Here is a 25,342-nt window from a genome sequence, read left to right as displayed (position 1 = left end):
ATATACCTTAAGTGTGAGTGAGTGGAGTCGCTCAGTCGTGTCCGACTCTTTGTGACTGTAGCCCCCCAGGCTCCTCCGCCCATGGGATTCTCCAGGCAAGAATAGTGGAGTGGGTTGCAAGTGTACTCATCCTCAAATTCCTTAAACCTAGCCTGGAAAGTGTTAAAGGGAGATACAGTCAGGTTACAGCCATGATTCATAATCAGAAGAGTCAGCTGGTTAGACATGGTAGCCTACACCAATGGGTGCCATAAAGCTTACAAAGGTGACTGACTATATAGGGGATTATTACAAGCCTTTTGGCAATGGGAAATCTTGGTATGGAATCTCATGTTTGTCAGTCTGGGAGGCCAGTTCAGCCAAAGGCATCTTATCCCCATGGCTACCAGGCACATAGTCCTGAGAGAGAAGACTCTTGAGAGTCCCTTGGACTGCAAGGAGATCCAACCAGTCCATCCTAAAGGAAATCAGTCCTGAATATCCATTGGAAGGACTGATGCTGAAGCTGAAACTCCAATACTTTGGCCACCTGATGAGAAGAGCTGAGTCATTTGCAAAGACCCTGATGCTGGGAAAGATTGAGGGCAGGAGAGGATGACAGAGGATGAGATGGTTGGATGGCATCACCGACTCAATGGACATGGGTTTGGGCAGACTTCGTCTTGGGTCGGGAGACGCCTTAAGGCTGAGGGAGCGTCACCAGGCCCCTCTCCCACAATGAGCGTTTTTGAGATGGAATGGCACAAGATGTGTCGTCCCCAGACATGAAACAACTGACATGAATACTGAACTGTTGAGCCATTATCAGCCCAAGGTTTGAGACAAAAGTTAGTCTCAGGCAGAACCGATTTGAAGAAAGTGAGATCCCAAAGCAAGTACATAGTTTCATTAGCATAGCTTAAGAAAAACATTTCCATAAGAAAAACGCATTGGTTAGCTCAAGGTTTGAGAAAAGTCAAGTTCAGAGGGAACCAGGTGTCCTCAACAGAGAAGGGAGAGGAGTCTGCCACTTGCAGTTCGTTTCTTCCTGCTGCTTTGGGACCTCTGGCCTCCCTACCCAGGCTGCTAACACTCTCAGTTGTTACCATTAGCGCCACCTGGCAAGCTCTCTTCATTAACAGCCCAATACAAATAAAATAAAAATGAGTTTCCAATAGCAAGCGATTCTTCTTGTTGATTTTCCTCCAGTCAGAGATTCTGGGACTCAGCAACCTTTAATTTGTGGATTTTCTATCCTCAACATGTGCTTTCAAATGCAGTCATGTTCCTTGGGCTTATTTCACTTCGTTGTAAAGGGGAAATGTATGGCACATCACGGGGCATGTTTTCATAGCCTGAGCGTACACACGGCAAATATCCCTTCCACATTCCATTTACTTGCTGGGAACCACTTCCATGTGAATCATCTGTCCTTAGGGCTCCAGAAAATGCGGGCCTTTCAGAGGCTGCAGGTGGGGCATCAGAAAGAACTCACCTTCTGAGCGGAGCCCTTGGTCCAGTGTCGGTGACTGTGCAGGGAGGCGGGGACAGGTGCGCCCACTGTTCCTTCCCTGCACATGCCCTCTGGCTGGTGCTGGGACAGGACAGGTGTCCTGGCCACTCCCGCTACAAGCTCGCCTGCCTCTGCCCACATCAGGAGCACAGGCCTCCTGAGACCACCCATGCCAACAACCCATCTATTGTTGCTGGAGTCAGAGAACACGTTTGCCTGTGCATGCGCTTATGCAGCTTTTTATCCAAGCCCTCTTGGTACAATTTGAAAACTAAAGCCTAGAAAGAGGCAGACTTGTCTGGAACACAGTATGTGAGCAGAAGCCAGTAGGAAAGTGAGGACCCCAGCTCCCTAAGCCAGTTCGCAGTCCTATCCATCATGCTTGGTTTGGAAGTGAGACCCTAAGTTCCTGGCGAACTCTACCAACCTGGCCCCACTTGGGCCATTATTCTCTCTGCATTTTCATGCTCACACAAGCAGGCACAAACAGAAATAGGGTCCACAGTGGGGACGATGTGAGATGGTAAAGGAGGAGAACACAGTGTCAGGGCTGGGAGAGCAGAAAGGGCTGGAGGCAGCTCTGCCATGGAGCAGGGGCCTCCACACCCCGCTCCTGGCAACGGGCACTGCGTTCAGAAGTCCAAAGCGTGAGGGGGATTCTCCACGTTCCCTGAGTTCTGCCTGGGTGTGGGCCCTCTCCTCAGTGTTCTCCAGTGAACGTGGTCTCAGTACCACAGTCCACTTTTCTGGGCTGTTAAAACCAGGCTGAGCACACACCCCATTCCCCAGTGTAGACGGTGCTACAGGACGGAAGGACTTGCTTTCCTTTCCTAGACATTGTGTGCTTGCTGTTGGGCCCCCCAAGCGTTCACTCAGTATGCTTGGGAAATCTGTCGACCTTGGTTCTCCACCATTGACCCCTGTGTCTGAGAGCTTGGAAAAATGCTTTCCACTCACAGAGGTCCCTCAGAGGAGAGAGGAGCTGAAGGAACAAGGGCTTGTGGTGAGCAGGAGAGGGCACAGTTGTGGACCCAGAGTCAGGGTTCCAGAAAGACCAGCCTAACCAGATTCCAAAGGTTCTAATTTGAAAGTAGGGGGAAATTATTGCCCTGTCTGAGCCGAGGATGCAACATGAACGAACTAAATCCCAAAGAGAGGAGAGGAAATGAAAAATCAGAAGGAGATTCCTGGGTCTTTCCACAGCCTGCCTGAAGTACACTTTCACCTCTGGAACTCTGGAAAGCCTCCACCTTGAAGACCTGAATGAAGGTTCGGGTTAGTCCTGCAATGCTAGCGCGGGCCACCAGGAGGCACCGGGTCGGGGTTGATGGCTGAGCTTTGCTGGAGCAACTGGAGAGAGAAAAAGGATGGCGGAGGTCATTCTGGCCACGCTCCTGCCTCAGAAACAGCATGCACTTCCTAGTAAGAGTGATCATCTCAAGAGACTGACCTGGACAGAAGAGGAAGGGGGGCCCCAGGATCTTCCCGTTTATTTACTCAGCCCCCAGGCTGTGAGTACTCGCTCTATGCCAGGTGACTCAGTGGTACAGAGAACAGTGCTGAAAATGACCAGCGGCCCGTCCTTTCAAGGAGCTCTCGGTTTGGAGTGAAGAAAGAGAAAAGTATGGAAGCCAGACAAGGGAAGGAAAAGAACAAGTGCTCTACTGAAAATAAAAAAGGGCGTTGTGAGGGAGGGCTTGGAGTCACTGGTCAAGAGGGTCTAAAAGGCCTTGCTGCGGTGACCAGGATGAAGGAAGGAGTCAGGCCTGCACAATTCTAGGAGAAGCACGTCTGAGAGCAGGCAGCCCTTACACAGAAACATGAAGGCAGAAGTGAGCTGCCCAGGTGAGGCTAGGAATGTGAGCGTTGCCTCTGGAGGGAGGCTGGTAGGAAATGGTGGTGGGTGGTGAGGTCAGTTCCTGGTTCCTGGTAGACGGTGCTTTCTGTTCCTCTCTGGCAGCATTACTCCAAGGCTGCACTACTAAACTTTGCCTATTAAACTCCTCACAGTCTGTGAGCTAGAAATGGCTTATGTGGGCGTTTCTGCCTCAAAGTCGCTTTGCTGCTGTGGTGGAGAACTCAGCTTATATTATTTGGGGGCTTCAAAATCATTGCAGATGGTGACTGTAGCCATGAAATTACAAGATGCTTGCTCCTTGGAAAAAGAGGTATGACTAATCAACTCAGCATATGAAAAAGCAAAGACAATACTTTGCCAACAAAGGTACTTTTAGCTAAGGCTATGGTTTCCCAATAGGCATGTATGAAAGAGAGAAATGGACTATAAAGAAAGCTGAGCGCAGAAGATCTGATGCTTGTGAACTGTGGTGTTGGAGAAGACTATTGAGAGCACCTTGGCTGCAAAGAGATCAAGCCAGTCCTTCAGAAAGCAGATGAGTCCTGGATGTTCACTGGAAGCACTGATACTGAAGGTGAAACTCGAATAAGTTGCACATCTGATGAATAGAACTGACTCATTTTAAAAGACACTGATGTTCAGAAAAATTGAAGACAGGAAAAGAAGGAGACAACACAGGATGAGATGGCAGGATGGTACCACCAACACAAAGGATATTAGACACACTAAATTCTGAGACTACGTATTGGATATGGAAGCCTGGCAAGTTGCAGTACATGGGGTTGCAAAGAGAGGAATACGAGTTACCTACTGAACTGAAATGAACGAATTTCCCTCCTGGAGGAGGATGACTGTTGCTTTCCTTCTCGGTGTGTGACATGTGTGTTTGTTTGCTCTCCCGTCCTGGACATTATGCTCGCCTTCCAGGACTATGGGGGTTTGACCGTCCACAGGTTTACCATAGCTGGAGTGTTGATTCCGTTGGTCCTTACTAGGAAAGAAGGGCCCTGACCCCGTTTTCTTCCTTAGCCTATTGCACCCCTCCCACCTCCCGCTCCCCCCATCCCATCCTAGGAGCCTACCGCTTTGTGCTTTATGATCCAAGTGCTCACACCCTTGCTGTCCTCTTACCTCCTTCCCATGGCACAGAGAAGCGAGATCAGCCAGGATTTTTCTCTCTTTTGCACGGATTTCGCCCAGCATAAGGCCACCTTCCCATTCCCTCTGTCTCGCCACCCCAATTGACATCCTCCTCCTCCTCCTCCTCCTCTTCCTCCTCCTCCTCCTTCTTCAGAGGGTGTGGATGGGGCAAGCAGTAAGTCCATTTGAGACGACGGGTCGCAGGAAGATGCGTGGTGATGATGAGGGCGGACTGTGGGTGGCTCCGCTTCCTCGTGCAGGGCACGCTTGTTCGTGTTCTCGGGGGAAGATACTGCTCATCATTCTTTGTCCTCTCTACGTGCGGAGGGCATGGTGCGGCGTAGGTAGCCATGCGGGGGAAACAAGCCATCGGAACGTTCTCTGTTCCTTGCCACGCCGACTACCGCACTCAGGAGCCAGAGTTGGCCCTCGAGGTCGGAGATGTTACATCGCAAATTCCTGGTCTGCCGTTTGATGGAGGGTTTGGGGTTTGAAGCCATCAGCCAAGCCAAAGAAAGAAAAACGCAAGAGGTGGTCGATAAGGGGCCTCAGGTGCCCCTCCAGCGGGTCACGGGCCCATGAGGCAGTCGAGAAAGCAGCTAGGGGAGGACAGCTTCCCCACCGCCCCAGGCACTTTGGAGGCCGGCCGCATCTCCTCGCGTCCAGAGGCGTTTGCCCAGGGCCCAGCTGGATGAGACTGCCAGACAGGACGGGCAGAGTCGGAAGTCCAGTTGTCTTGCTATCACAATCTAGGGTAGGCTCGGGTCCTTCCTCAGTGCGGGGAGGACCTTTGCTTTCAGAAATGAACGTGGCGCGACATATCTCCACTCAGGCACCGGTGCGATGCTGGTGGAGAAGTTTCTTTGGGACTGGTTGGGTTGCCTTTCTCCCCTTGGCCTTCGTGTTGGTGCTGGTGGTGCTGGTGGTGCTGGTGGCGGTGCTCATGGCCTTGTGGATCGCTTCTCCTGTTTGGCACTTGGAGCTTCTCCAGCGTACTCCTTGCACCGGACATGGAGCCCCAGGGATCTTTGCGGACGAGCGTCGTGCCGGGGACGCGCGCATCCCCGCCTCATTCCTGCCGGACCCTCCGCCAAGTAGCACGAGGCCTCCCGAGGACAGACACCCATAAAGGCTGCTTGCCCGTCTTCTCCCCGGACGCCTCTCGACGTCTGGGGCATTTTCGAGAGCCTGACCGGCCGGAAGGAGACGGTTCATGGACCTGCACCCGCTCTTCCCTGCCCCCCGAAGGGCTCCCGAGATCTTCTCCTTGCTCGGCTGGCTGTGAGCGCTCTGTGAGGCGTCTCCAGGCCGCGTCACTCACCCGAGGCCAGCGGTGCGGCCAGGGAACGGAGGCGGGGAACGAAAGGCAAACCCACACCCAAAGTCCCATCCCGAGAGGACTCTCCCACCCTCGCAGAAGTGGGAGGCCCTCGGACCGTGCCCAGGCCCGCTCATGCACCCCATCACCCCATCCTCTCCAGCGACTTCCCAGCAGAGCCAGCCCTCGAGAGCTCAGCCGCTCAGGCACGAGCCCGTGCCAAGTGAACACCGAGACCCCGGGCACACTCCAGGCCCCGCTCTTTCCCAGGAGGCTGCATCACGCACACGGCCGAGAGGAACTCGCTCCTCGTCGGAACTCTCGGTGCGTCACACAGGGCGTGCCGCACACAGCGTGTGCCTGGGCGTCTGCACGCATGTGCGTCAGAGCCGACCTACCGCCACAGCCCCAGAGACGGCCGCGGCTTCTTGTTCTTCCCCTTGGTGGCTCTGGCCCTCCCGCTGGCACAAGGGCCGTTGCCGACGTTCTTCGGCCCCGGAGGCGGGGTGTCCGTGCTGGGACGGTCGAGCCGCTCGTGCTCCTGTTGGGGCGGCGTGCGGTTTCTCCCTCCTCCGTGTTTGGACTGGTGAATCACGACTGCGCCGGCAGGCAGGGCAGACTGGACCTTCCGCAGCTCCAAGGCCGGCTTCGGTCGGCTGTGTTCTTGCAGGCGTCTCCACTGCTCTAAGCTCATCCCTTCGACCTCTGTGTCCCCCGGGGACTCCTCCGACCCAGGAGCTCTGCCGCTGGCGTCTCCTGCAGGCTGCCCGGGCTCTGTGGGGTCAGCCCCGACGGGGGCCGCTGCCCCTCCCCCAGCGCCCCCTTCCCACGCACCCTCCCGGGCGTAGAACAGGACGTAGGCGCTCTGGCTCAGGGCAGCGGTCTCGTCACAGGCGGTCACCTGCCATCGTCCATCTTATAACATTGGTCATTGCCCTCTCAGACCACAAAAGTAGTGGCCTCGCTCACAGGTCGTCACTGGAACATAGTATTTTCAATACTCTCTGCCTGAATTTTTCTTGAAGAAATGTAAAATTTTAGTAAATTTTGCCCAATGAAATAAATCTTTTTTAAGCAATGTAAATCTGGCCATATTAGTCTCAATAATCTCTGAATAAACACAAGGACATCAAATATTTATTCATAATTAAAATTTTTTAAAGAATCAAGTCATTTACATGATATTACATCTGCATGACTCATTGACATTTTTGATTCCACAGTTGCATTTTCACTTAGTATCAGGTGGTTGCTTTAGCCTCTCCTTTGTGTTTGTGTGTGTGTGTGGCTTGAATGATTGCATGCTTCCCTATTCTTGCCACCCTGGTGTTGCTTAGAGACCCTGGATATTTTATGAGAGCAATGGCCACACCACACTAAGAGGCCTAACCCTGTCTCTGTCTTGTGTCTTCAGGAGCTCAATGCATACAAAACGTGTATGAAAGGTCCAGATGTGAAAGCTCAGGCCTCCAATTGAATCACACCTCCTATGTAAAGGGAAGGCCTTCTTCTACCCTCATGGGCATAATTGGGGCCAGATGTGAGGACAAAGTGTGCGATGGGTTCAGGTGCAAAAAGTCAGTTATCCCCTTGCTTCATACCTGCAGTGCAAAGGGAAAATCCTTCCTTTGGGAAAACAGCTCAGAGCTCATAGAGACAAGGGCTGCCCCCTGCAGAGTGGGGCCAGTCGCCTCTGGTGGCGAAGACTGGGGTGATGACTGACTGGCTGGGGGCTCCCAGGATGAGGCAAGAGGCTGAGGAGCCCAAGTCTGCAGAGCCAAGGTCATACCAACCCCTCCTTGGATCTGCGTCTGTCTGAGTGGAGCAGTGACTTTAAGGGGCTAGGATGCCAGCTGCCTGCCTGGAGGCCACAGGAGGAGGAGGCAGAAAAGCAGGCGGTGTGGCTCCTTTTGATTTCTGAAGACACTTCTTTCTGGCACCAGGTGCCAACCTATGGGAAAGATTGTATTCTTTTTATAAAACTGCTTTAGCTGTTCTAATTCATTTGCCTTTCCATCTCTGTTCATTTAAAGAGAAATGTACAAATGTATATATTTTTTCTTTAACACCCGTGGAAATCCTATAACTTGGCTATTTTTATCCAACAATTCATCACACAGATCTTTCCAAGTCAGTACCGATACAAATTTCCTTCCCAGATCCCTCTTAATGGCTGTTTCCTGAATGTTCTGTTTTTATACTGAGTGATACTAATATCAACAATCTTAGTACACAGGTATTTGCACAAATGTTCCTCCCACGCTGAGTTGTTATCATTGGACCTTCCGTGTGGAATATGAAAAGGTGATCTATGGCTGTTTATCATTCATTTCTTTGATAGCTTCTGGACTTTTTTTTTTTTTAATGTTGTATCATGATTCCATTCTTTTTATTCCACAGAATAAAAATCATTCATACATGTTTTTACCCAATCATTTCATGGTTTCAGTTTTACCGTCCCCACAGTCTAAGTCTCACTAAATTCCTAAGTCCGCCCGGGAGCAGGGACCTGCCCTCTGGGCCGCCTGGGTCCCAGCCTAGGGAATCGCTGAGGAGCGCGCCTTCTCCCGCAGCTGCCCGGGGAGGTCTTCCCAGCTCCCGCCCTCCCGACTGGTGTCTGGGTCTCCGCGCCCTGCCGGGCCGGGAGCCGGCTCCCAGCCCGGCTTGTCCCGGGCGTAAGAACGGCCCCCGCTGCGCTCTGGCGTCCCAAGGGTAGGGGTCCGCCCGGGGCAGTGTCGGGAGCCACCCAGCGGCCGCCGTGAGCCGGTTCCTTCCTGGGGAACGTTGGCGACTCCCGCGAAGGCTACGGTTCGGCCACCAAGCCCGGGGCAGAGTTCCAGAGGCCGGGGTGACAGCGGCAACGTTCCCGGTGTCATGAGACCCGGGAAGAGCCTGCTGTCGCCGGAGATTCGGGCTACAGGTCCGCGGACAGGGCGGGCGGCGTCGGTCGGTGTCGGTCGGTGTTGCTGCCCGGCCGGGTGGACCAGCGCGCCGCGGGGCCCCTTCTGCCCGCGGGCACCGCCGGGGCAGCTGAGCGTGAGCAGGAAAGGTCACGGCGCCGGCGTCCGCGGGGTTACACCTTCTCCATGTTTCCCACTCGCCCGGAGGTGCGGACCACACGAAAGCACGCAGACATGTCCAGTCTTCCCAGCCTCCCCCATGGACCCCGATAGTCCCGATTCACAAACGTGTGTCCTCTCCCCGGAGACGGCCGGCCCTGGTGTCCAGAACCGGAGACACCGGCAGGGACCACGGGCCTCCCGTCCTCCTCCCCAAAGGGCGCCAGGAAGCGCTTCCTTGCCACCTTGGGGGAACGGTCGTCCCGCTGCCTTTGCGGCGCTGAGGCTGCTCCCAGGCGGCCTCGGTTCCCGGTGACGTGCTCAAGACTCCGCAGACGGGTTTCCTGCAGGTCGGGCTGCACCTATTCCAGGGGCGCCAGGAGTCCCTTCTATTCTCCTCGGGCTCAGAAGTGGAAAGGATGGTGTCCGTGTGGAGGCGCTGTGTTTCGCAGGTGTGAGACACAGATACATCTATGTGAGAATCACAAAGCCGACAGATTGGTGGCTACTGTGGCGAGGTCGACCAGATGGCCTGACAAGTTGTTGGGGATTCTTGTTAATATATGTACTGTAATGTAGGTATTCAATGAGAAATCTTGAAATTAATTATAGTGAAAATCACCATTATCATTGTAACTCAACAATAATGTAATTATTACCTTTGTTTGCAGTTAATTTAAGAAACAGTTTCAAGTTTATCCACAGAGTATCCAATTGAAGACGACCAGAGAAGGATATTGAACTGAAGAACTTTCTTCATACACTGAGAAGTTGGGGAACCTCTCCTTCCAGCCACGAGGCCCTGCCCTGCAACAGCCGACCTGGAAAACCAGACCCCAGCCCCTGCAGCAATGGGCTCCAGGATTCAGTGCATGGTCAGTGACTGCCACCTTTCTTATTTTTCTTCCTTTCAATTTAGTACCAAATGGGGGAAACCAAATCTGTCATCTAAGCAGTCACCTGGGACGGCCCTCTTCCTCCCAGCCTGCCTCTGGCTTCCCCACATTACACTCTCTGAGCAGGACACGCTTTCCCTCTTTCCCACCAGAGCGCGTCCCCACTTCTCTGTGTGCCCTGAGTCTCAGCCTAGGCGAGTGGTGGTGGCTGACTCCTTGCTCTGGAGACAAATTCTGAAGAAACAGTGAAGGATCGGGAAAATATCCTGGAGTAGGAAACGGCCACCCACTCCAGTATTCTTGCCTGGAAAATTCCATGAAAATAGGAGCCTGGCCATCTGCAGGCTGTGGGGTCACAACGAGTCAAACACGACTGAGCATGCACACACAGACACAGGCACCTTCGTTTATGTCTACAGAGCTTAGAGTGTGAACCACATAAAGCACTGAGGATAATATGTGGGTTTTGTTATTTTTGAAAAAAAAATCAAATTAATCATTTTAAGTTGAGATATATATCATATACCAAAAAATTCTCCTTTGAGCACTATATTTTAGTGATTGCCTATCTCTATAGCTGTGTAGCCATCATCACTATCTAATCCAGAAGATTTTATATTTTATCTCCCTACAAAGACACCTAGTGTTCCTTAATCAGTCACTTTTAATTCCACATTCCTCACTCTTTCATTCTCATGGAATTGCCTATTCGGTGTATTTCAAGCACATGGGTTTGTACAACTGTGGCCATTTAGGTCCGGTTTCTTACACAGTGTCATGTTTTTGAAGCTCATTCATATTTTATCATGGGATCCAATTTTTTGTTTGGCTTCAGAATTTTCCTAAGTCTTTAACACACGCACACACACACATACACACATGCTACAGTTCTTTTAATGTGGAAAATACACAGAGGTCCAATGTCACCATGAGAACCATTTTATGCACACAGTTCCATGGCATAAAGTACTGCCTTCCTGTAGGCACTCAACCTGCCCACCAACCCACAGCGGCCAGCAAGCACAGGGGATGCCAGCCCAACTGTGCTGCCCATTGTCAGAACCCCCCACAGCACCCACCCAGGCCAAGACTCAACAATAGGTGCAGCTCCCCGTGGCCAAAGGAGAGCCCATCTGTGCTGGGGGGGGGGGGGGGGCGGTGGTGGCAAAGGGAGAGAGAGATGAAAGGAGAGACAAGCGGGAAAGTCCACAGCACCTGGTCTTTCCAGCTGGTCTTGCAACCAAGTACTAATCAGGTTCAACCTTGCTTTAGCTTCTGAGCTCAGAAATTACCAGGTGCCTTCATGGTGGCATGGCCCTAGCTGATGGCAGCCCCAACCAGGCACCCCAATACTCTGTGCTGTGGGACCCTGCCATGCCAGCCTCACCAGCCCCTGTCAGAGCCCTGGGGTGCCCAGCATCTGTGGGCAAACCGCTCCTGACACATCCTTCAGCCCTGTGGAGGCCCAGCCACCAGGCTGTGACTTGGAGTTCCCAGGAGATGGTTATCACTCAGGGTATGTGGCCAGTGGCAATAGGGCCTGACCGTCTGGAAGTGAGTGGAGAAAAGCCCAGTGCTCTAATTCAATGCTGTCCTGGCACCAACTGCGTGTCTCTCGCTGACATCTTCACTGCTTCATCCAGATATTGCACGTACCACTCGTGTTCCGGCTGGGCTTCTAGGGGCAGCCTTCACGGGGCTGCAGCCTTTCAGTGACCAATCCCAAGTGCCGACGCCTCTGCCTCTGGGCCTCACATAGGTAGTACCGCTGTCAATGCTTAGGGATAAAACAGCAGATCTAAGACGCTGAAGACTCGTCCTAGGTCTGGCAAACAGCTCAGAACTGAGGTCTGGTGGCCTTAATGCTGTGACCTAAGACCACACCATCTGCCAGCAGACATGTCAATCTCCAGATAATCAGGATCGGATTGATTAAGTATAAAGAGGGACAAGTGTGTCATGTTGGGAGGAGGGAGGAGGAAACAGCACCCCTCTGCCTTTGTCTCCCTCCTTCCAGCTGCCCAGGGGCCCAGCCACCTCCTCAATATCCTGTGTTCATGGAGTGTTCTGTTTTGACTCAGACAACATGAAGTGTTCCTGCCCCTCAAGTAGTGATTTTCTCAGTTTTGAGGGGTACAGTCATGAAATGTCTTCCAGTGTAAAAATAAAGAAAAGATAAAACTCACCCAGACCACTGGAGTTCCTTATGAGGTGAGGGTGATATAAGGTCCCTTGAACTTCTGTTCTGGAAAGAGGGAGGGAGGAGGAAGAAAAAGCTAATCTTCAGTGAATGTAACCTTCACATGGACTCTGTGCAGTCATTTTATCTGTACAGCTATTCAGTCATCATAACATTTATTCAAGGTCTTTTCTCTTTCTGGCCTGATGTTCTCATGGAGCTCACAGGCTGAAGAGGTGCTCAAAGTGAGAGAGTCAGTTCCTAGGCAGGTTGATAAGAAGTCCCGGGGAAGCCGAGGAGAGAGGGGTCTGGAGTTTTCAAGGAGGAGGAAAAGACAAACATCTTTTTTTCTCTACATTCCTTAGTCTTAGTCACTTAAGACATTTGTTTTGTTTTGTTTTGTTTCTTTCTTTAGGCCCAGAACTGATGATTACACAACTCAGTGACTCTTTGCAACCCCATGGACTGTAGCCTACCAGGCTCCTCTATCCATGGGATTTTCCAGGCAAGAGTACTGGAGTGCGTTGCCATTTCCTTCTCAAGGGGATCTTCCCAACCCAGGGATCCAGCCCAGGTCTCCCACATTGTAGGCAGATGCTTTACCATCTGAGCCACTTAAACTCTGTACTAAGGATCATATAAGAACAATGTATCTTGCTTGAGGACAGTTTCTCCTTTCTGAAAACCTTCTGATTAATCCTGACATCTTAGAATGTATATTATGGGAATGGGTCTGGTAGGATCTTTCTGTTAAAATCTAATCCTGTTATCCTAAAATGCTAATTGTGGGAGTGGGTCTGGTAAAACTTTCACAAACTTGAGACATTCTTTTGATTTAATGTAGAAACTAATTTAAAAAGTATATACCTCCCTTGCTAACACTAGCAAGGGGGGCACTCCCCACCCCCTTCTGCTGTCCATGTCAGAAGCTTTCTCTGACCTTTTCCCACTGTCATGAAACTCTGCTACACAAACGCTCTTGAGTGATCAATCCTGGTCCCTGGTCCTGAAGCTAAATCTTCTTCGGAGATCCTGAATCCGACATCGTTCCTAGTAAGCTCAATTGAATCTATAACAATCTCTTAAAAGCCAAATATAATCTTAAAATAAGCTATGCTGCTGCTAAGTCACTTCAGTCGTGTCCAACTCTGTGCGGCCCCATAGACGGCAGCCCACCAGGCTCCCCCATCCCTGGGACATGCCCTCTTGTGATGCGTGTCCCAGGGATATGCGTCACATATGACACTTCCTGCATGTCCCAGGGATATACGTCTTATGACACTTCCTGCAGTGTTCTCCAGGCAAGAACACTGGGGTGGGTTGCCATTTGAAAAATCAAAGTGAAGTCGCTCAGTCATGTCCGACTCTTAATGACCACATGGACTGCAGCCCACCAGGCTCCTCCATCCATGGGATTTTCCAGGCAAGAGTACTGGAGTGGGATGCCATTGCCTTCTCCAAAATAAGCTATATGCCCTATTAAAATAAAATTCAACTGAGTAAAATTTTAAAATCTTAGTGCCTTTATTTAAAGATTTATGAATCAGGCAGCATCCAATTTAGCAGTTAGAACCTCTGAGGAGTTGCACAAAATAAAAGACTTTTATAGGCATAAGGGATCAGGAACAAGGAAGTTGTACTGGGCAAAGAATCCAAGTGGTTACTGTGAGGTTACTTTCCAATAGAGGCTGGAAAGCTTTCTCAGGCAGATGACTTAACTGGTGATAATCAGAAGATTCCTGGCTGACTGGTTCAAGATTTCATTTCTGGAAGAGCCAAAACTGCATTTACGTCGTCTATTTTGCTAGCATGGTTCCTAACTAAGCAGCTCCTCTGGGGCTGTTGTCTTGTTTTTAACAGTCCCCCGGGGGCAGCAACAAGGCTTACCACTGCTGGTTCTTCCCCAAATGCTGAGAGCGCACGTGCTCTGTGCCAGGCCTGTGCTGGGGGCAGGGACCCAGCCACGACACCTCACAGTCCTTGACATTCAAGAGGAGAGTAAGACAGAAAACCACCATACTTTAAAAAGAAAGGATTCTGCTGCTCCCGCAAAGCTGACGCTGTGGAACCAGACAAGGAATAAACAGAACAGCTTGTAGAAGAATCAGCTCCATGAAGTGAAGGGCGGGAAATGGCACAGCGGGATGGGGGGGCTGGGGCAGAGAGGGGCGGGGAGGAGAAGAGTCCCGGGGCCCGAGGATGAATGGGTGATGAGCCCCAGCGGGTGCAGACAGGGCCGGCCCTGGTGCTGTGAAGGACCGAGGTGGTAAGGGTAGGAGACATGGGGGAGCTGTCACCGCAGATGCACACGGGGACGTGTCTCTGAGGAGGTGACATTTAAGCTGCGCTCCGGGCCACTGTCCCCTTCCCTTGTCACCCAGAGCCAGACACCGAGGATGGCCGCTAACATCACGCGCACCAGCCAGTCCTGAGCCTGCGCACCCAGCTCACTGTTCCCTCCTGAGGAGTCACAGTCAAGGCCCCTGTGCTGAGTTCCCCTCCCTCCCTCTCCGGACAAGGCTGATCCTTTCCCGTGTGGCCCAGTGGCGTGGCCTGTCCCTCCTCTTGGGCACTTTAAGTCATCAACTCTCTTCTCGATGACAGTCGTCTCCTGATCTGTTTGCCTTATTATGCCTCCAATTTCCTATTAATACACTATATTTTAAATTAGCCAAGAATGACAGCGCACTCTAGACACAGAGTGTCTTAACTGAGCACACTCAATTAAGTGTGGACAAATAGAGCATGAACTAGGACACTTCCCGCAATGTCCTCAGTCAGTTTAATGTTTATTGTGTGTTAAGCTTGTGTTCTGTGTTTTCCCACCTGGTTAGTTTCCTCTGGGTCAGCTGTGCTTTCTTTCACCAACTCTTTCTCCTGACAAAATTACTTGCAAGCACAACTGAAGTTCAGAATATGTTCAAATTGTTCCCTACAGGGCAGGCATCTTAGAGCAGAACTTACTGCAGTGCTGACAAGGCGTCCTGTCTTTCTCCAAGTTGGCTGAGAACGAGCAGAGTAGGACTTGTGTGGTTAGTCCCTCTGTTGTGTCCAGCTCCTTGTGATCCCTCCTTTGAGAGGAGCCTGGCAGGCTACAGGCCCTGGAGTCCCAAAGAGCTGGACACGACTGAGCGACTATATATTCTTCCGGATTCTTTCCTGTTACAGGTCATCACAAGATACTGAGTACAGCTCCCTCACTACACAGCAGCTCCTTATGTCACCTGGTGTACACACAGCAGTGTGTGCGTACTGACCCCAAACTCCTGACTCACCTCTCCCCACACCCCCGTGTCCTCTTAGGTAACCATAAGCATGTTTTCTATGTCTGTGACTCTACCTCTGCTTTGTAAATAAGTTCATCTGTATCATTCTTCAATATTCCACATGTGTGATGTCATACGATGCTTGTCTCTTTCTGTCTGACTTACTTCACTTAAAGTGAAATCACCATGTTCATCCATGTTGCTACAAATGGCATTATTTCATTTGATCTTATGACTGAGTAATTTTCCATTGTATATATATTCCACATCTTCTGGAGCAAGCACTTCTTAGACTGTACAGCTTGACTTCCTTTAAAGGAACAAAAATTGTGAGGAAACCTAACTTTTTTTAGAGATGGAGAATTTCTCTGCAATGATTCATATATCATTAATGAGCATTTAATGGATTAGGAGACCAAGAATAGTAGGTAAAATTGGTGTGTCGTTTTGTTTTATGTCACTTATGTCAAGTTCTCATGCTGCTGCTGCTGCTAAGTTGCTTCAACTCTGTGCGACCCCATAGATGGCAGCCCACCAGGCTTCTCCATCCCTGGGATTCTCCAGGCAGGAACACTGGAGAGGGTTGCCATTTCCTTCTCCAATGCACGCAAGTGAAAAGTGAAAGTGAAGTCACTCAGTTGTGTCCGACTCCTATCAGGGTTAAATTATGTTCACAAAATACAGATTTCTTCTGTTCCTCTATTCTTGATTCTCTAAAATTATGTGGTGCTTTTGTAGTCAGTTGTTCTTTGCTTGCATAGCCTTCACATGATTTTCAGAAGTAATTCTTGAAAAAATTTATTTTATAGCCTTCCTTGCTTATTTTTCTTTTCTTATAGCTGCTTTAAATATTGGTCTTGAGAATTCATATTTTTCCAGAAAGTAGTCAATTTCTTGAATATTCTAGCATATTTGCAGTGTATATTAAGGGGTTTATATTCATTTTGTGGATGGGTATGAGATAATATGAAATATACATCGGACCTGCTGTCTGACACAGGACCCCTAAGTGTCTTGAAGTTTCCTGGGCTATAGAAATGTCTTTTGATTTGTTTTCTTTGTATGTTTTCAGAAAGTGTTCATTTTGCTTTTTCCTAGTAGGAAATGATTACTTTTATAACAGACACTTTTGATGATTATTGCTAAGGTTTGTTAGTACAATTCTATATGCCCTTTATTTTAAGGCTTGTGATTAGTTTCATCTCTCTCTTTTTTTTTTTTTTTAAGTTTCAGCTCTAATACATGCATTTTCTGTCTCAGTTGAATGCCCCACATATTCAAGGAGGTTCCTTCACTCTGGCTGCTGAGGATTCTCAGCCCCACATGAATGTTGGACATTATTCAATGCATTCAGTTCAGTTCACCTCAGTTGCTCACTCATGTCTGACTCTTTGCAACCCCATGAACCGCAGTGCGCCAGGCTTCCCTGTCCATCAGCAACTCCCTGAGTTCACCCAAACTCATGTCCATTGAATTGGTGATGACATCCAACCATCTCATCCTCTGTCGTCCCCTTCTCCTCCTGCCCTCAATCTTTCCCAGCATCAGGGTCTTTTCTAATAGTCAGCTCTTCACATCAGGTGGCCAAAGTTTTGGAGTTTCAGCTTCAGCATCAGTCCTTCCAATGAACACCCAGGGTTGGACCTCCTTGCAGTCCAAGGAACTCTCAAGCATCTTCTCCAACACTGGAGTAAGTGGAGTGGCTGGCCCCCCGCCTTTGGACATTGTAAGATCTGTCCTGGGGCATAGCTCGCTTTCTTTTCAAAGAAAAAAAAAAATTCGGTGGTGCATGGTGTAGTAGATTCTAATTATATTGAGAAATTAAAGTCTTGGTATCACCGCCTACCAAAACTGTACAAATTAATAAAGGTCAAAGAGTAACACAGCCTTTGCTTTTACCTTATTATCAGACAAGAAAAAACTTGACTTCTCAAGTTAAGAGCCACGAAACATTTGGATCTAGTGATCTAGCCTTTTGGGTGCAGGAAATTACAGCTCCTGGCCAACACATACTACTGAAAATGAGTTGGTGGGATTAGAGAAAGTGGTATGTGAGGTGGGGATGCTATACAGGTGGTACATTTAACAATACTTTATATATTGTTATAAATACATAATATAAATATATTTGCCTAATTACAGTTTGCCTAATTAGGTATGGGTATAAATAAAATATAATAAAGGTATACCTAATTCTACTTATAGATCTATACTTAATTTGTATATAAATTAATATGTATACTATATATACATATATATATACTGTATAATTAAATGTATATTGCAGTAATATAATGTGTGTGGCTGATATTAATTGGTATGGATTGGTGTGCTGTGATGATATATGTTCTATATACTGTATAATTGTATATGTGTGACATGTATTATTGCAGTACATTGGTTTGTGTTGGTTGGTATTAGCTGTGTATGTGTTGTATTGCTGTAATATATATTAATTAATATATTAATTATAAAGATTAATTCAAGTATATTGATTTATATATATTATATGTCAATAAGTTTATACTTGTTGCCATATATAAATACATATATAAATACATTTTACATTTAGGTATGTCTGTATACCAAAATGAGATAAGGAGGTTATACATTTATTATTTAAATTTATACAGAGACCTAAACTAAACATTAGACCTAAATTAACATATCCCTAGGAAAACAGCTGGACAAATAGTAAAGTTATGTCCAAATTGTAATTAATCACTTAAACGTAAACACACAGGGGCAGACTACAATGATGAGACACTAGATGCCTGAATTACAGGCTACGACTCGGCCCCTGGTCAAGTAAAAAGACCTCCTTACTGGAGAGTGAAAAGGGCCTTGCTCACCAACGCTTGGTCTCCCCATGTCATTCTTTCTTTTGACTTCCAGCTGAGTCTCCATCTGGAGCGCGGAACCCACCACGCTTACTAATCATGCCTGGGCTTCTAAGACCCACTCGAGAAGGTGTCTAGGGTGAGACACCTTCCGCTATTCGAGAGGGCGCCTGCGGCCTACGTAAGTGGTGCAAACTTCTTGTCTTGAAGTTTTATTGGTCTCCCGCGTAAACCAAGCTACTCAGCTTCTTTTCTCCACTGAAATTTCCTACTGAGCTATCCTCATTCTATTGTTCTCTATATCTCTAATTAGCATATAAATAGTCGCCGACGCCGTCTCCCCTTCGAATACCCTGGATCAGCCGGGGCTGGTCCTCGGCACAACACCACAGTTCAAAAGCATCTATACTTCTGTGCTAAGCTTTATTTATAGTCCAACTATCACATCCATACATGACCACTGGAAAAACCATAGTTTTGATGGACTTTTGTTGGCAAAGTACTGTCTCTGCTTTTTAATATGCTATCTAAGATGGTCACAACTTTCCTTCCAAGGAATAAGCATCTTTTAATTTCATGGCTGCAATCACAATCTGTGGTGATTTGGGAGCCCCCCAAAATAAAGTCAGCCACTGTTTCCACTGTTTCTCCAACTATTTGTTGAGCTATTTCAAATCTTAAAAGATGATGCTGTGAAAGTGCTGCACTCAATATGCCAGCAAATTTGGAAAACTCGGCAGTGGCCACAGGACTGGAAAAGGTCAGTTTTCATTCCAATCCCAAAGAAAGGCAATGCCAAAGAGTGCTCAAACTACCGCACAATTGCACTCATCTCACACACTAGTAATGTTCAACATTCCCCAAGCCAGGCTTCAGCAATACATGATCCGTGAACTTCCAGAAGTTCAAGGTGATTTTAGAAAAGGCAGAGGAACCAGAGATCAAATTGCCAACATCCCCTGGATCATCAAAAAAGCAAGAGAGTTCCAGAAAAACATTGATTATGTCAAAGCCTTTGTGTGCATCACAACAAACTGTGGAAAATTCTGAAAGAAATGGGAATACCAGACCACCTGACCTGCCTCTTGAGAAACCTGTAGGAAGCCACAGTTAGAACTGAACATGGAACAACAGACTGGTTCTAAATAGGAAAAGGAGTACTTCAAGGCTGTATATTGTCACTGTGCTTATTTAACTTATATGCAGAGTCCATCATGAGAAACGCTGGGTTGGATGAAGCACAAGCTGAAATCAAGATTGCCAGGAGAAATATCAACAACTTCAGATATTCAGATGACACCACCCTTATGGCAGAAAGTGAAGAAGAATTAAGAGCCTCTTGATGAAATTGAAAGAGGAGAGTGAAAAGGTTGGCTTAAAGCTCAACATTCAGAAAACTAAGATCATGGCATCCAGTCCCACTCAATGCATAGATCTCCAGTAATTATTCTTTCCTCAAAAGTTGTTCCTGCTCATCCTTGTGGAATTTCACCTGTGTGTGATCAGATGGCAGAGACTCAGTGGGCCCATTAAGCACTTGGAATCATTCTTTCTGTCTGAGTAGCTGTTTCTTTTCAATCCCCTGCCCCACACATATCATCTTCTGTGCCTCCCTGGCTCACCTGTGTTCTCAGATCAGGGCTTTGCTGGGCTGCACCTGGGTTCCCCTCCCTGTACCTGCAGCATGGAAATTGCCTGAAGGCAGACAGCCGGGAGCCATCAGATGGATTTGTGTATGCATCTTCACTCTAGGAATTTAGTCCTGCATGGCCTGCTGTCCAGGATCTGAAAACAGTTGTTCCCAGTATTTTGTTCAGCTTTCTAATTACCAGTGCCAGGTGAGGAAGTTCAGATACTGTTCCTCTTAAAGCTGGGAGTGGAAGTCACATTTTATTTTTATAGACACTCTTTGAATCAGTAATTCTAAATCAGGTAACCACATATGTTTGAAAGTAACTTTTGCTTCATTTTCTCTGTTTTGCTCTTGCAAATGTAAAAACAAAACCAAATATCAAGAGACACATTAAAACAGGTTTTGTTTTCTGTTTTTCCTGGTTGAACTTTATGCCAACAAATCCTAGGTAAGGACTTAGGAAGCTGCAGCAAGTCAAGGCACCAGCAAGATCACAGGATCTGCAATCAACAGGGATCTTAATGGTACCAGAGAGCTTTTTTTTTTTTTTTTTTTGCCAGGCCGTAGGAGGTGGATGCAGTAGTTGAGGGGCTAGAGGGATCCCAGGACCTTAATGACACCAGTGAGCCAACTAAAATACAGGAGGCTGAGGCCAGGTACAGCACATTTGGCCAATGTGAGCTGAAACATATTTAATTCTGAATTTCCAGAACCATAACCTCAAACAAAATGTTCACCCTCTTCTGATATTCACATAGAAAGATTGCATAGAATCTTTTGCCGAGAAATTCTACTTCCATGGAAGAAACCACCAGGAAGATTGCTTGGAGAATTTAAGACATGTGTGGGTTTCAGGTGGAGAAAGAGGAAATGAGTAAATGACAACTGCGATTCAGAAATGGAAAGGGGTCTGTGCAAAGCCAGCAGGCTCTCTTTGGTGGAAGGCAGGCTGTGTGCTCACTGCTCCTTCCCCCTTTTGCTGAGATCACTTTTATCATGTTTTAGGTAGCTCCAATGAAAACTTCAAGTACAGGGGCTTCCCTGGTGGTCCAGTGGTTAAGAATCTACTTGCAGGGCAGGGGACACTGGTTCGATCTCTGGTCCCCAGAAGATCCCACGCCACAGAGAAATTAAGTCTGTACACTGCAAAGACTGAGCCCAGGCATTCTAGGGCCCAGCGCTCCACAGCAAGAGAAACCACCAAAGTGGGAAGCCCAGCCACCCAGCTAGAGCACAGGCCCTGCTCGCTACAAGTGGAGAGAGCCTGCAGGCAGCAAAGAAGACCCAGGGCAGCCAAAAGGAAATAAAATTATATGTAAACAAAAACCTCTTCAAGTACAGTGACTCTCAATGGCTCAAGTAACCCCTGCTCGATATTCTCAGCACACCAGCTTGTGGGGTCTACAGGAACCCCCTCCTCCCGTGAAGGCCCAGAGTCTCCATCGACCACGTGTCTCCACCACTGTGCTGTGCCGTCTCCCCGCTCACCTCTGCACAGAATTGCTTCTGATGGTGTCACTCTTTAGACAGGGGAGTCATTCTTGTGAATCATCATCTAAGAGTTAATATCTCACCTGCAATTCTATTTCTATATTCCTTAAAAGGAGTTCTTTAAAATCCCAATTGTATTCCTTAAAAGAGCATTTTATCAAAATCTTGACTCGAACACCTATGTTTTTATTTATCAACTTTTATGTTTATGTCATGCGAAGAGTTGACTCATTGGAAAAGACCCTGATGCTGGGAGGGATTGGGGGCAGGAGAAGGGGACCACAGAGGATGAGATGGCTGGATGGCATCACTGACTCGATGGATGTGAGTGTCAGTGAACTCCGGGAGTTGGTGATGGACAGGGAGGCCTGGCATGCTGCGATTCATGGGGTCGCAAAGAGTCGGACATGACTGAGCAACTGAACTGATGTCTCCTTCATTGTGTCCTGTGCTCTGGCTCAGCCTCTCTCTCGGCCTCTGCTCTTGGCCTCTCAGGAAACAGTGTACAGGATGTGTTAGTTGCATCCGCCCTCCCCTCTCACTGGCTCTTTTCCGTCCTCCCTCATCTCCGTGACATGTGTGACTCTGTGCACATCACTATCACCATGACACCCTCCCTCCCTTGGGAAGCCTGTTATCACCTTCCTGCTCCTTTCTCTGCTGCCCCATGTGTGTCCCTGCCTGACACTCACAGCAGCCTCACAGCAGGCGCTCTCCCTCACTCTTCTCTCCAGAGTTCCTGCTGGAATTTCTGGACACCACCTCCCAAGTATTTACCTCTGACTCTGACTTCTCCTTCCCTGGTGGGCCCTGTAGCATCTTCCCCTGAGTGAAGACCACAGATAAAACCTAAATTCTCCTTCTTCCCCAGCTACCTTAGACTCCCCTGTGGATGTCTCCTTCTCATCCAGGCTCAGTGATTCAATATCATCCATGAAACATTTTTCTATACTCAATCATCTATCTGGCCATATTGATACCATTTCCAGGGGAGTGGGTGGAGCAATGATGGGCAATATTCAGATGGCAGGTAGAGACCAGACCAGGCAATGAAGGCGTGTGAATGAAGGACAGTGCTAAGAAGAGCAGATTATAGAGAAGTCACAATGGAAGAAGAGGTTGGAGAATGTTTTTAAAAACAGACCAGGGAGAAATCTGCAAGAGGAGAGGTTGAGTCTTAAGGAAAGAGAAATGATCATTGCATAGCTCCTCAGGGGGGTGGGGGTGGGGGAATCCAGCAACGTGCTAGTTTCTGAGCAACATCCTATCAGATGCTATATTTCAGTTAGAAATACTTCAGGCTACAAGTCCATTAGATTTGTAGAAATTCCTAATGCATTAGAAATTGATACATTTTCCTGCAATGGAATAAATTAGGCTAAGGTTATGCATTACATTGTTTATTGTGATGTCAAGATGTCATTTTATATTAGTGTTTATTCCAACGTGGACCAGTAAAGTGTATTATAGTACATCATCTATTCAGTGGACTGATTGGTGGAAAATAGTGTCCCAAGAGAGAATATTCCCCAAGATAGTGTCAGCTGAATATAAGCAAGATACATAAAACATTGTGCACAGTATGTGACCATTTATGGTTTTAAATGTGGTTGTGCTCAGTCACTCAGTCACGTCCGACATTTTCTGACATTATGGACTGTAGCCCACCGGGCTCCTCTGCCCATGGCGATGCTCCAGGCAGGGATACTAGAGTGGGTTGCCATTTCCTGCTCCAGAGGATCTTCCAGACCCAGGGATTGAATCTGAGTCCCTTATGTCTCCTGCACAGGGAGGTGGGTTCTTTACCATTAGCACCACATGTGGAGTGAAGAAGAAATAGATATTCATAGTTGCTTGTGTATCCATAAAATGACATTCTGGGCCGTCTCTCCTGATCCAGGGGCTAAGACTCTGCACTCTCATTGTAGGGGCCTGAGTTCAATCCCTTGTCAGGAAACTAGAACCCACATGCGACAGATAAGAGTTCTCATGGAAAAGGTCCCACAGGCACAGCCAAATAAATACTTAGAAGAAAAAAAAAAATACACCTCTGAAAGCTATCCCTGAGAAACAAAAACGTGGCTGACTGTGGAAGCACAAAGGACTTGACAAGAAGGGAGGGGGTAGGAAGAACAATGTAATATGAAGTATTTTATATTTTTAGGTTCTTGAGCCTTGTACATGTATTGTAAGTTTCTCAGAAATGCCAAGACGTTACAAAAAATTTTAAACCTCTAAAGAACAAAACTCACAGCTTTATTTCTACAAACTGAATGAAAGTCAACTTTGTTTTACCAGAAAGATTATCTGGCTTCTCTAAAACATCTTCTCAGGCTTTTCCCACGCTACTCAGACAGTGGTCCATACGGCACTGTCTGGATTCTTGTCATACTGTGAAGTGAATCTTTTACTTTATCCTGGGTCCTTGCTGTCCGGCAAATGAAGGACGACGTCATCACGTTCCTTGCAGCAGGGGCCCTCTTAGGTGGCACCAACCTTTACTTCCCAATGGAGCAGTACATCTACAGAAGGAAAAGTGGCGGCGTCTACACTAGGAATCCGAAGAGAACCTGGGAGAAGCTTCTGTAGGCAGCTCATGCCATCGTTGCCACTGAAAACCCAGCTGCTGTCCCTGCTGCGTCCTCCAGGAACCCTCACCAGCGAGCTGAGCTGCAGTTTGCTGCCGCTTTGCTCCTGGAGCCTCCACTAACCAGACCCAGGCAGCTTCCAGGAGCCAAGACTCCTGGTGGTTACGATCCCTGGGCTGACCGCCAGCCTCTCCCAGAGGCATGTATGTGAACTTCTTACCATCGGTCTGTGTGACACGGACTCTCCTCTGCACTCTGGAGACGACCCATTCCCGGCAACCAGGGAGCTCAGTCCGTGGGTCTGACTCGGCGGATGCTCACCCGGGAAGTTCTGCCCATGCGCGGCATTCTTTCCCGTGAACACTCTTGGGAGGTCGTCCCTGATCTCTACGTCTGCAGATTCTGAAGAGATTAAAAGGGAAAGAGCAGGTGGCAGCTGAGCAAGCTCTGACCAAGGAGGACTTCACCGTGAATGGGTCACTTCAGCAGCTGAGTGCAACGCTACTGGATCTGACGTGCTGTCTAGTCCACAGGCGGGCAGGCGAGCTCGCTGCCTACTCCGCAGTTCCCCCTGAAGGCTGGCCTGCAGTGCCCACTGCTCAGGCCACTGGATGGGTAGGCACAGCACTGGGTGGGCTTCAGCTGTTCTTTCACAGGCTCTTTTCTTGGGTGGGGGCTGTGCTGGGTCCTTGCTGCTGCACAGGTTTGCTCTGGTTGCAGTGAGCAGGGCGCACTCTCTGCTTGTGGTGCCTGACCTTCTGGTTGCAGTGGCTTCTCTTCTTTTGGAGCGTGGGCCCCAGGGCCCCCAGACTTCAGTGGTGGCAGAGCGTGGGCTCAGGAGCTGTGGCCCCCAGGCTGTGGAGCACAGGCTTGATGGTTGTGCTTCACGGCCTTAGTTCTCTGAAGGCACATGGGATCTTCCTGGACCAGGGGATTGAACTCATGTCTCCTGCATTGGCAGGATTCTTTACCATGAGCCATTACAGAAACCCCACAAACTCTTAAAAATGGAAATTGGTTCACAGAAAATAAGCAGTTTCTAAATAAATAAATGTGTCTACTCATGGAAGAATGTTTCTGTGACTTTTGCTTTTTTCCTTTCACATAAGAGGAAAATTTCCATAATTCATTATGTTCTTCCCTCAAACAATATTTGCAACTGCTAATTTTACTAGATAAGCTTGATCTCAATTTTTAAAACGCTTTTCTCCCACTTTCCCTATGCACTGTACATTCATTATCAATTGAGATGATATTTTATCATTGTTCAGTCACTTAGTCATGTCCAACTCTTTGCGACCCCATGGACTGCAGCACACCAGGCTTCCCTGTCCTTCACCAACTTCCAGAGATTATATTTATAACTTCATAATGGATAGGAGGATAATCAGTTGGACTTCACTCCTTGAATTATTTCTCTGAATCTGACATCATTAATATGCTAGTAAGATATAAGACACTTGACTGACTTCAGCATAAAAAAAATAATAGAATCAGGTGACCATATCTGAAGACTGATATAAAGCAGCAGCCAGTTGATGAGGAGAAGTGACACACGGGGGTGGACCATTTTATGTGATGA

At 48.3% G+C, this 25,342-nt stretch overlaps 1 protein-coding gene and 1 pseudogene across 1 annotated transcript; one reads left to right on the top strand and one right to left on the bottom strand.

Moving 5' to 3' along the window:
- Positions 1 to 4,945: 4,945 nt before the first annotated feature.
- Positions 4,946 to 7,595, bottom strand: LOC132344726 (ubiquitin carboxyl-terminal hydrolase 17-like protein 3). The gene is made up of 2 exons (XM_059884368.1): positions 7,532 to 7,595; positions 4,946 to 6,723 (listed from the first exon to the last, which is right to left on the bottom strand). The coding sequence occupies exons 1-2, from the start codon at positions 7,593 to 7,595 to the stop codon at positions 6,203 to 6,205; spliced, it is 585 nt and encodes a 194-aa protein (XP_059740351.1). The 3' UTR covers positions 4,946 to 6,202.
- A 15,707-nt stretch (positions 7,596 to 23,302) lies between these two features.
- Positions 23,303 to 24,200, top strand: LOC112445396 (small ribosomal subunit protein uS2-like; annotated as a pseudogene).
- The last annotated feature ends 1,142 nt before the right edge of the window (positions 24,201 to 25,342 follow it).

Source organism: Bos taurus, unplaced genomic scaffold (genome assembly GCF_002263795.3).
Source record: "Bos taurus isolate L1 Dominette 01449 registration number 42190680 breed Hereford unplaced genomic scaffold, ARS-UCD2.0 Leftover_ScbfJmS_1097, whole genome shotgun sequence".
NCBI classification, from domain to species: Eukaryota; Metazoa; Chordata; class Mammalia; order Artiodactyla; family Bovidae; genus Bos; species Bos taurus.
This window is presented reverse-complemented; position numbering and strand designations above follow the sequence as displayed.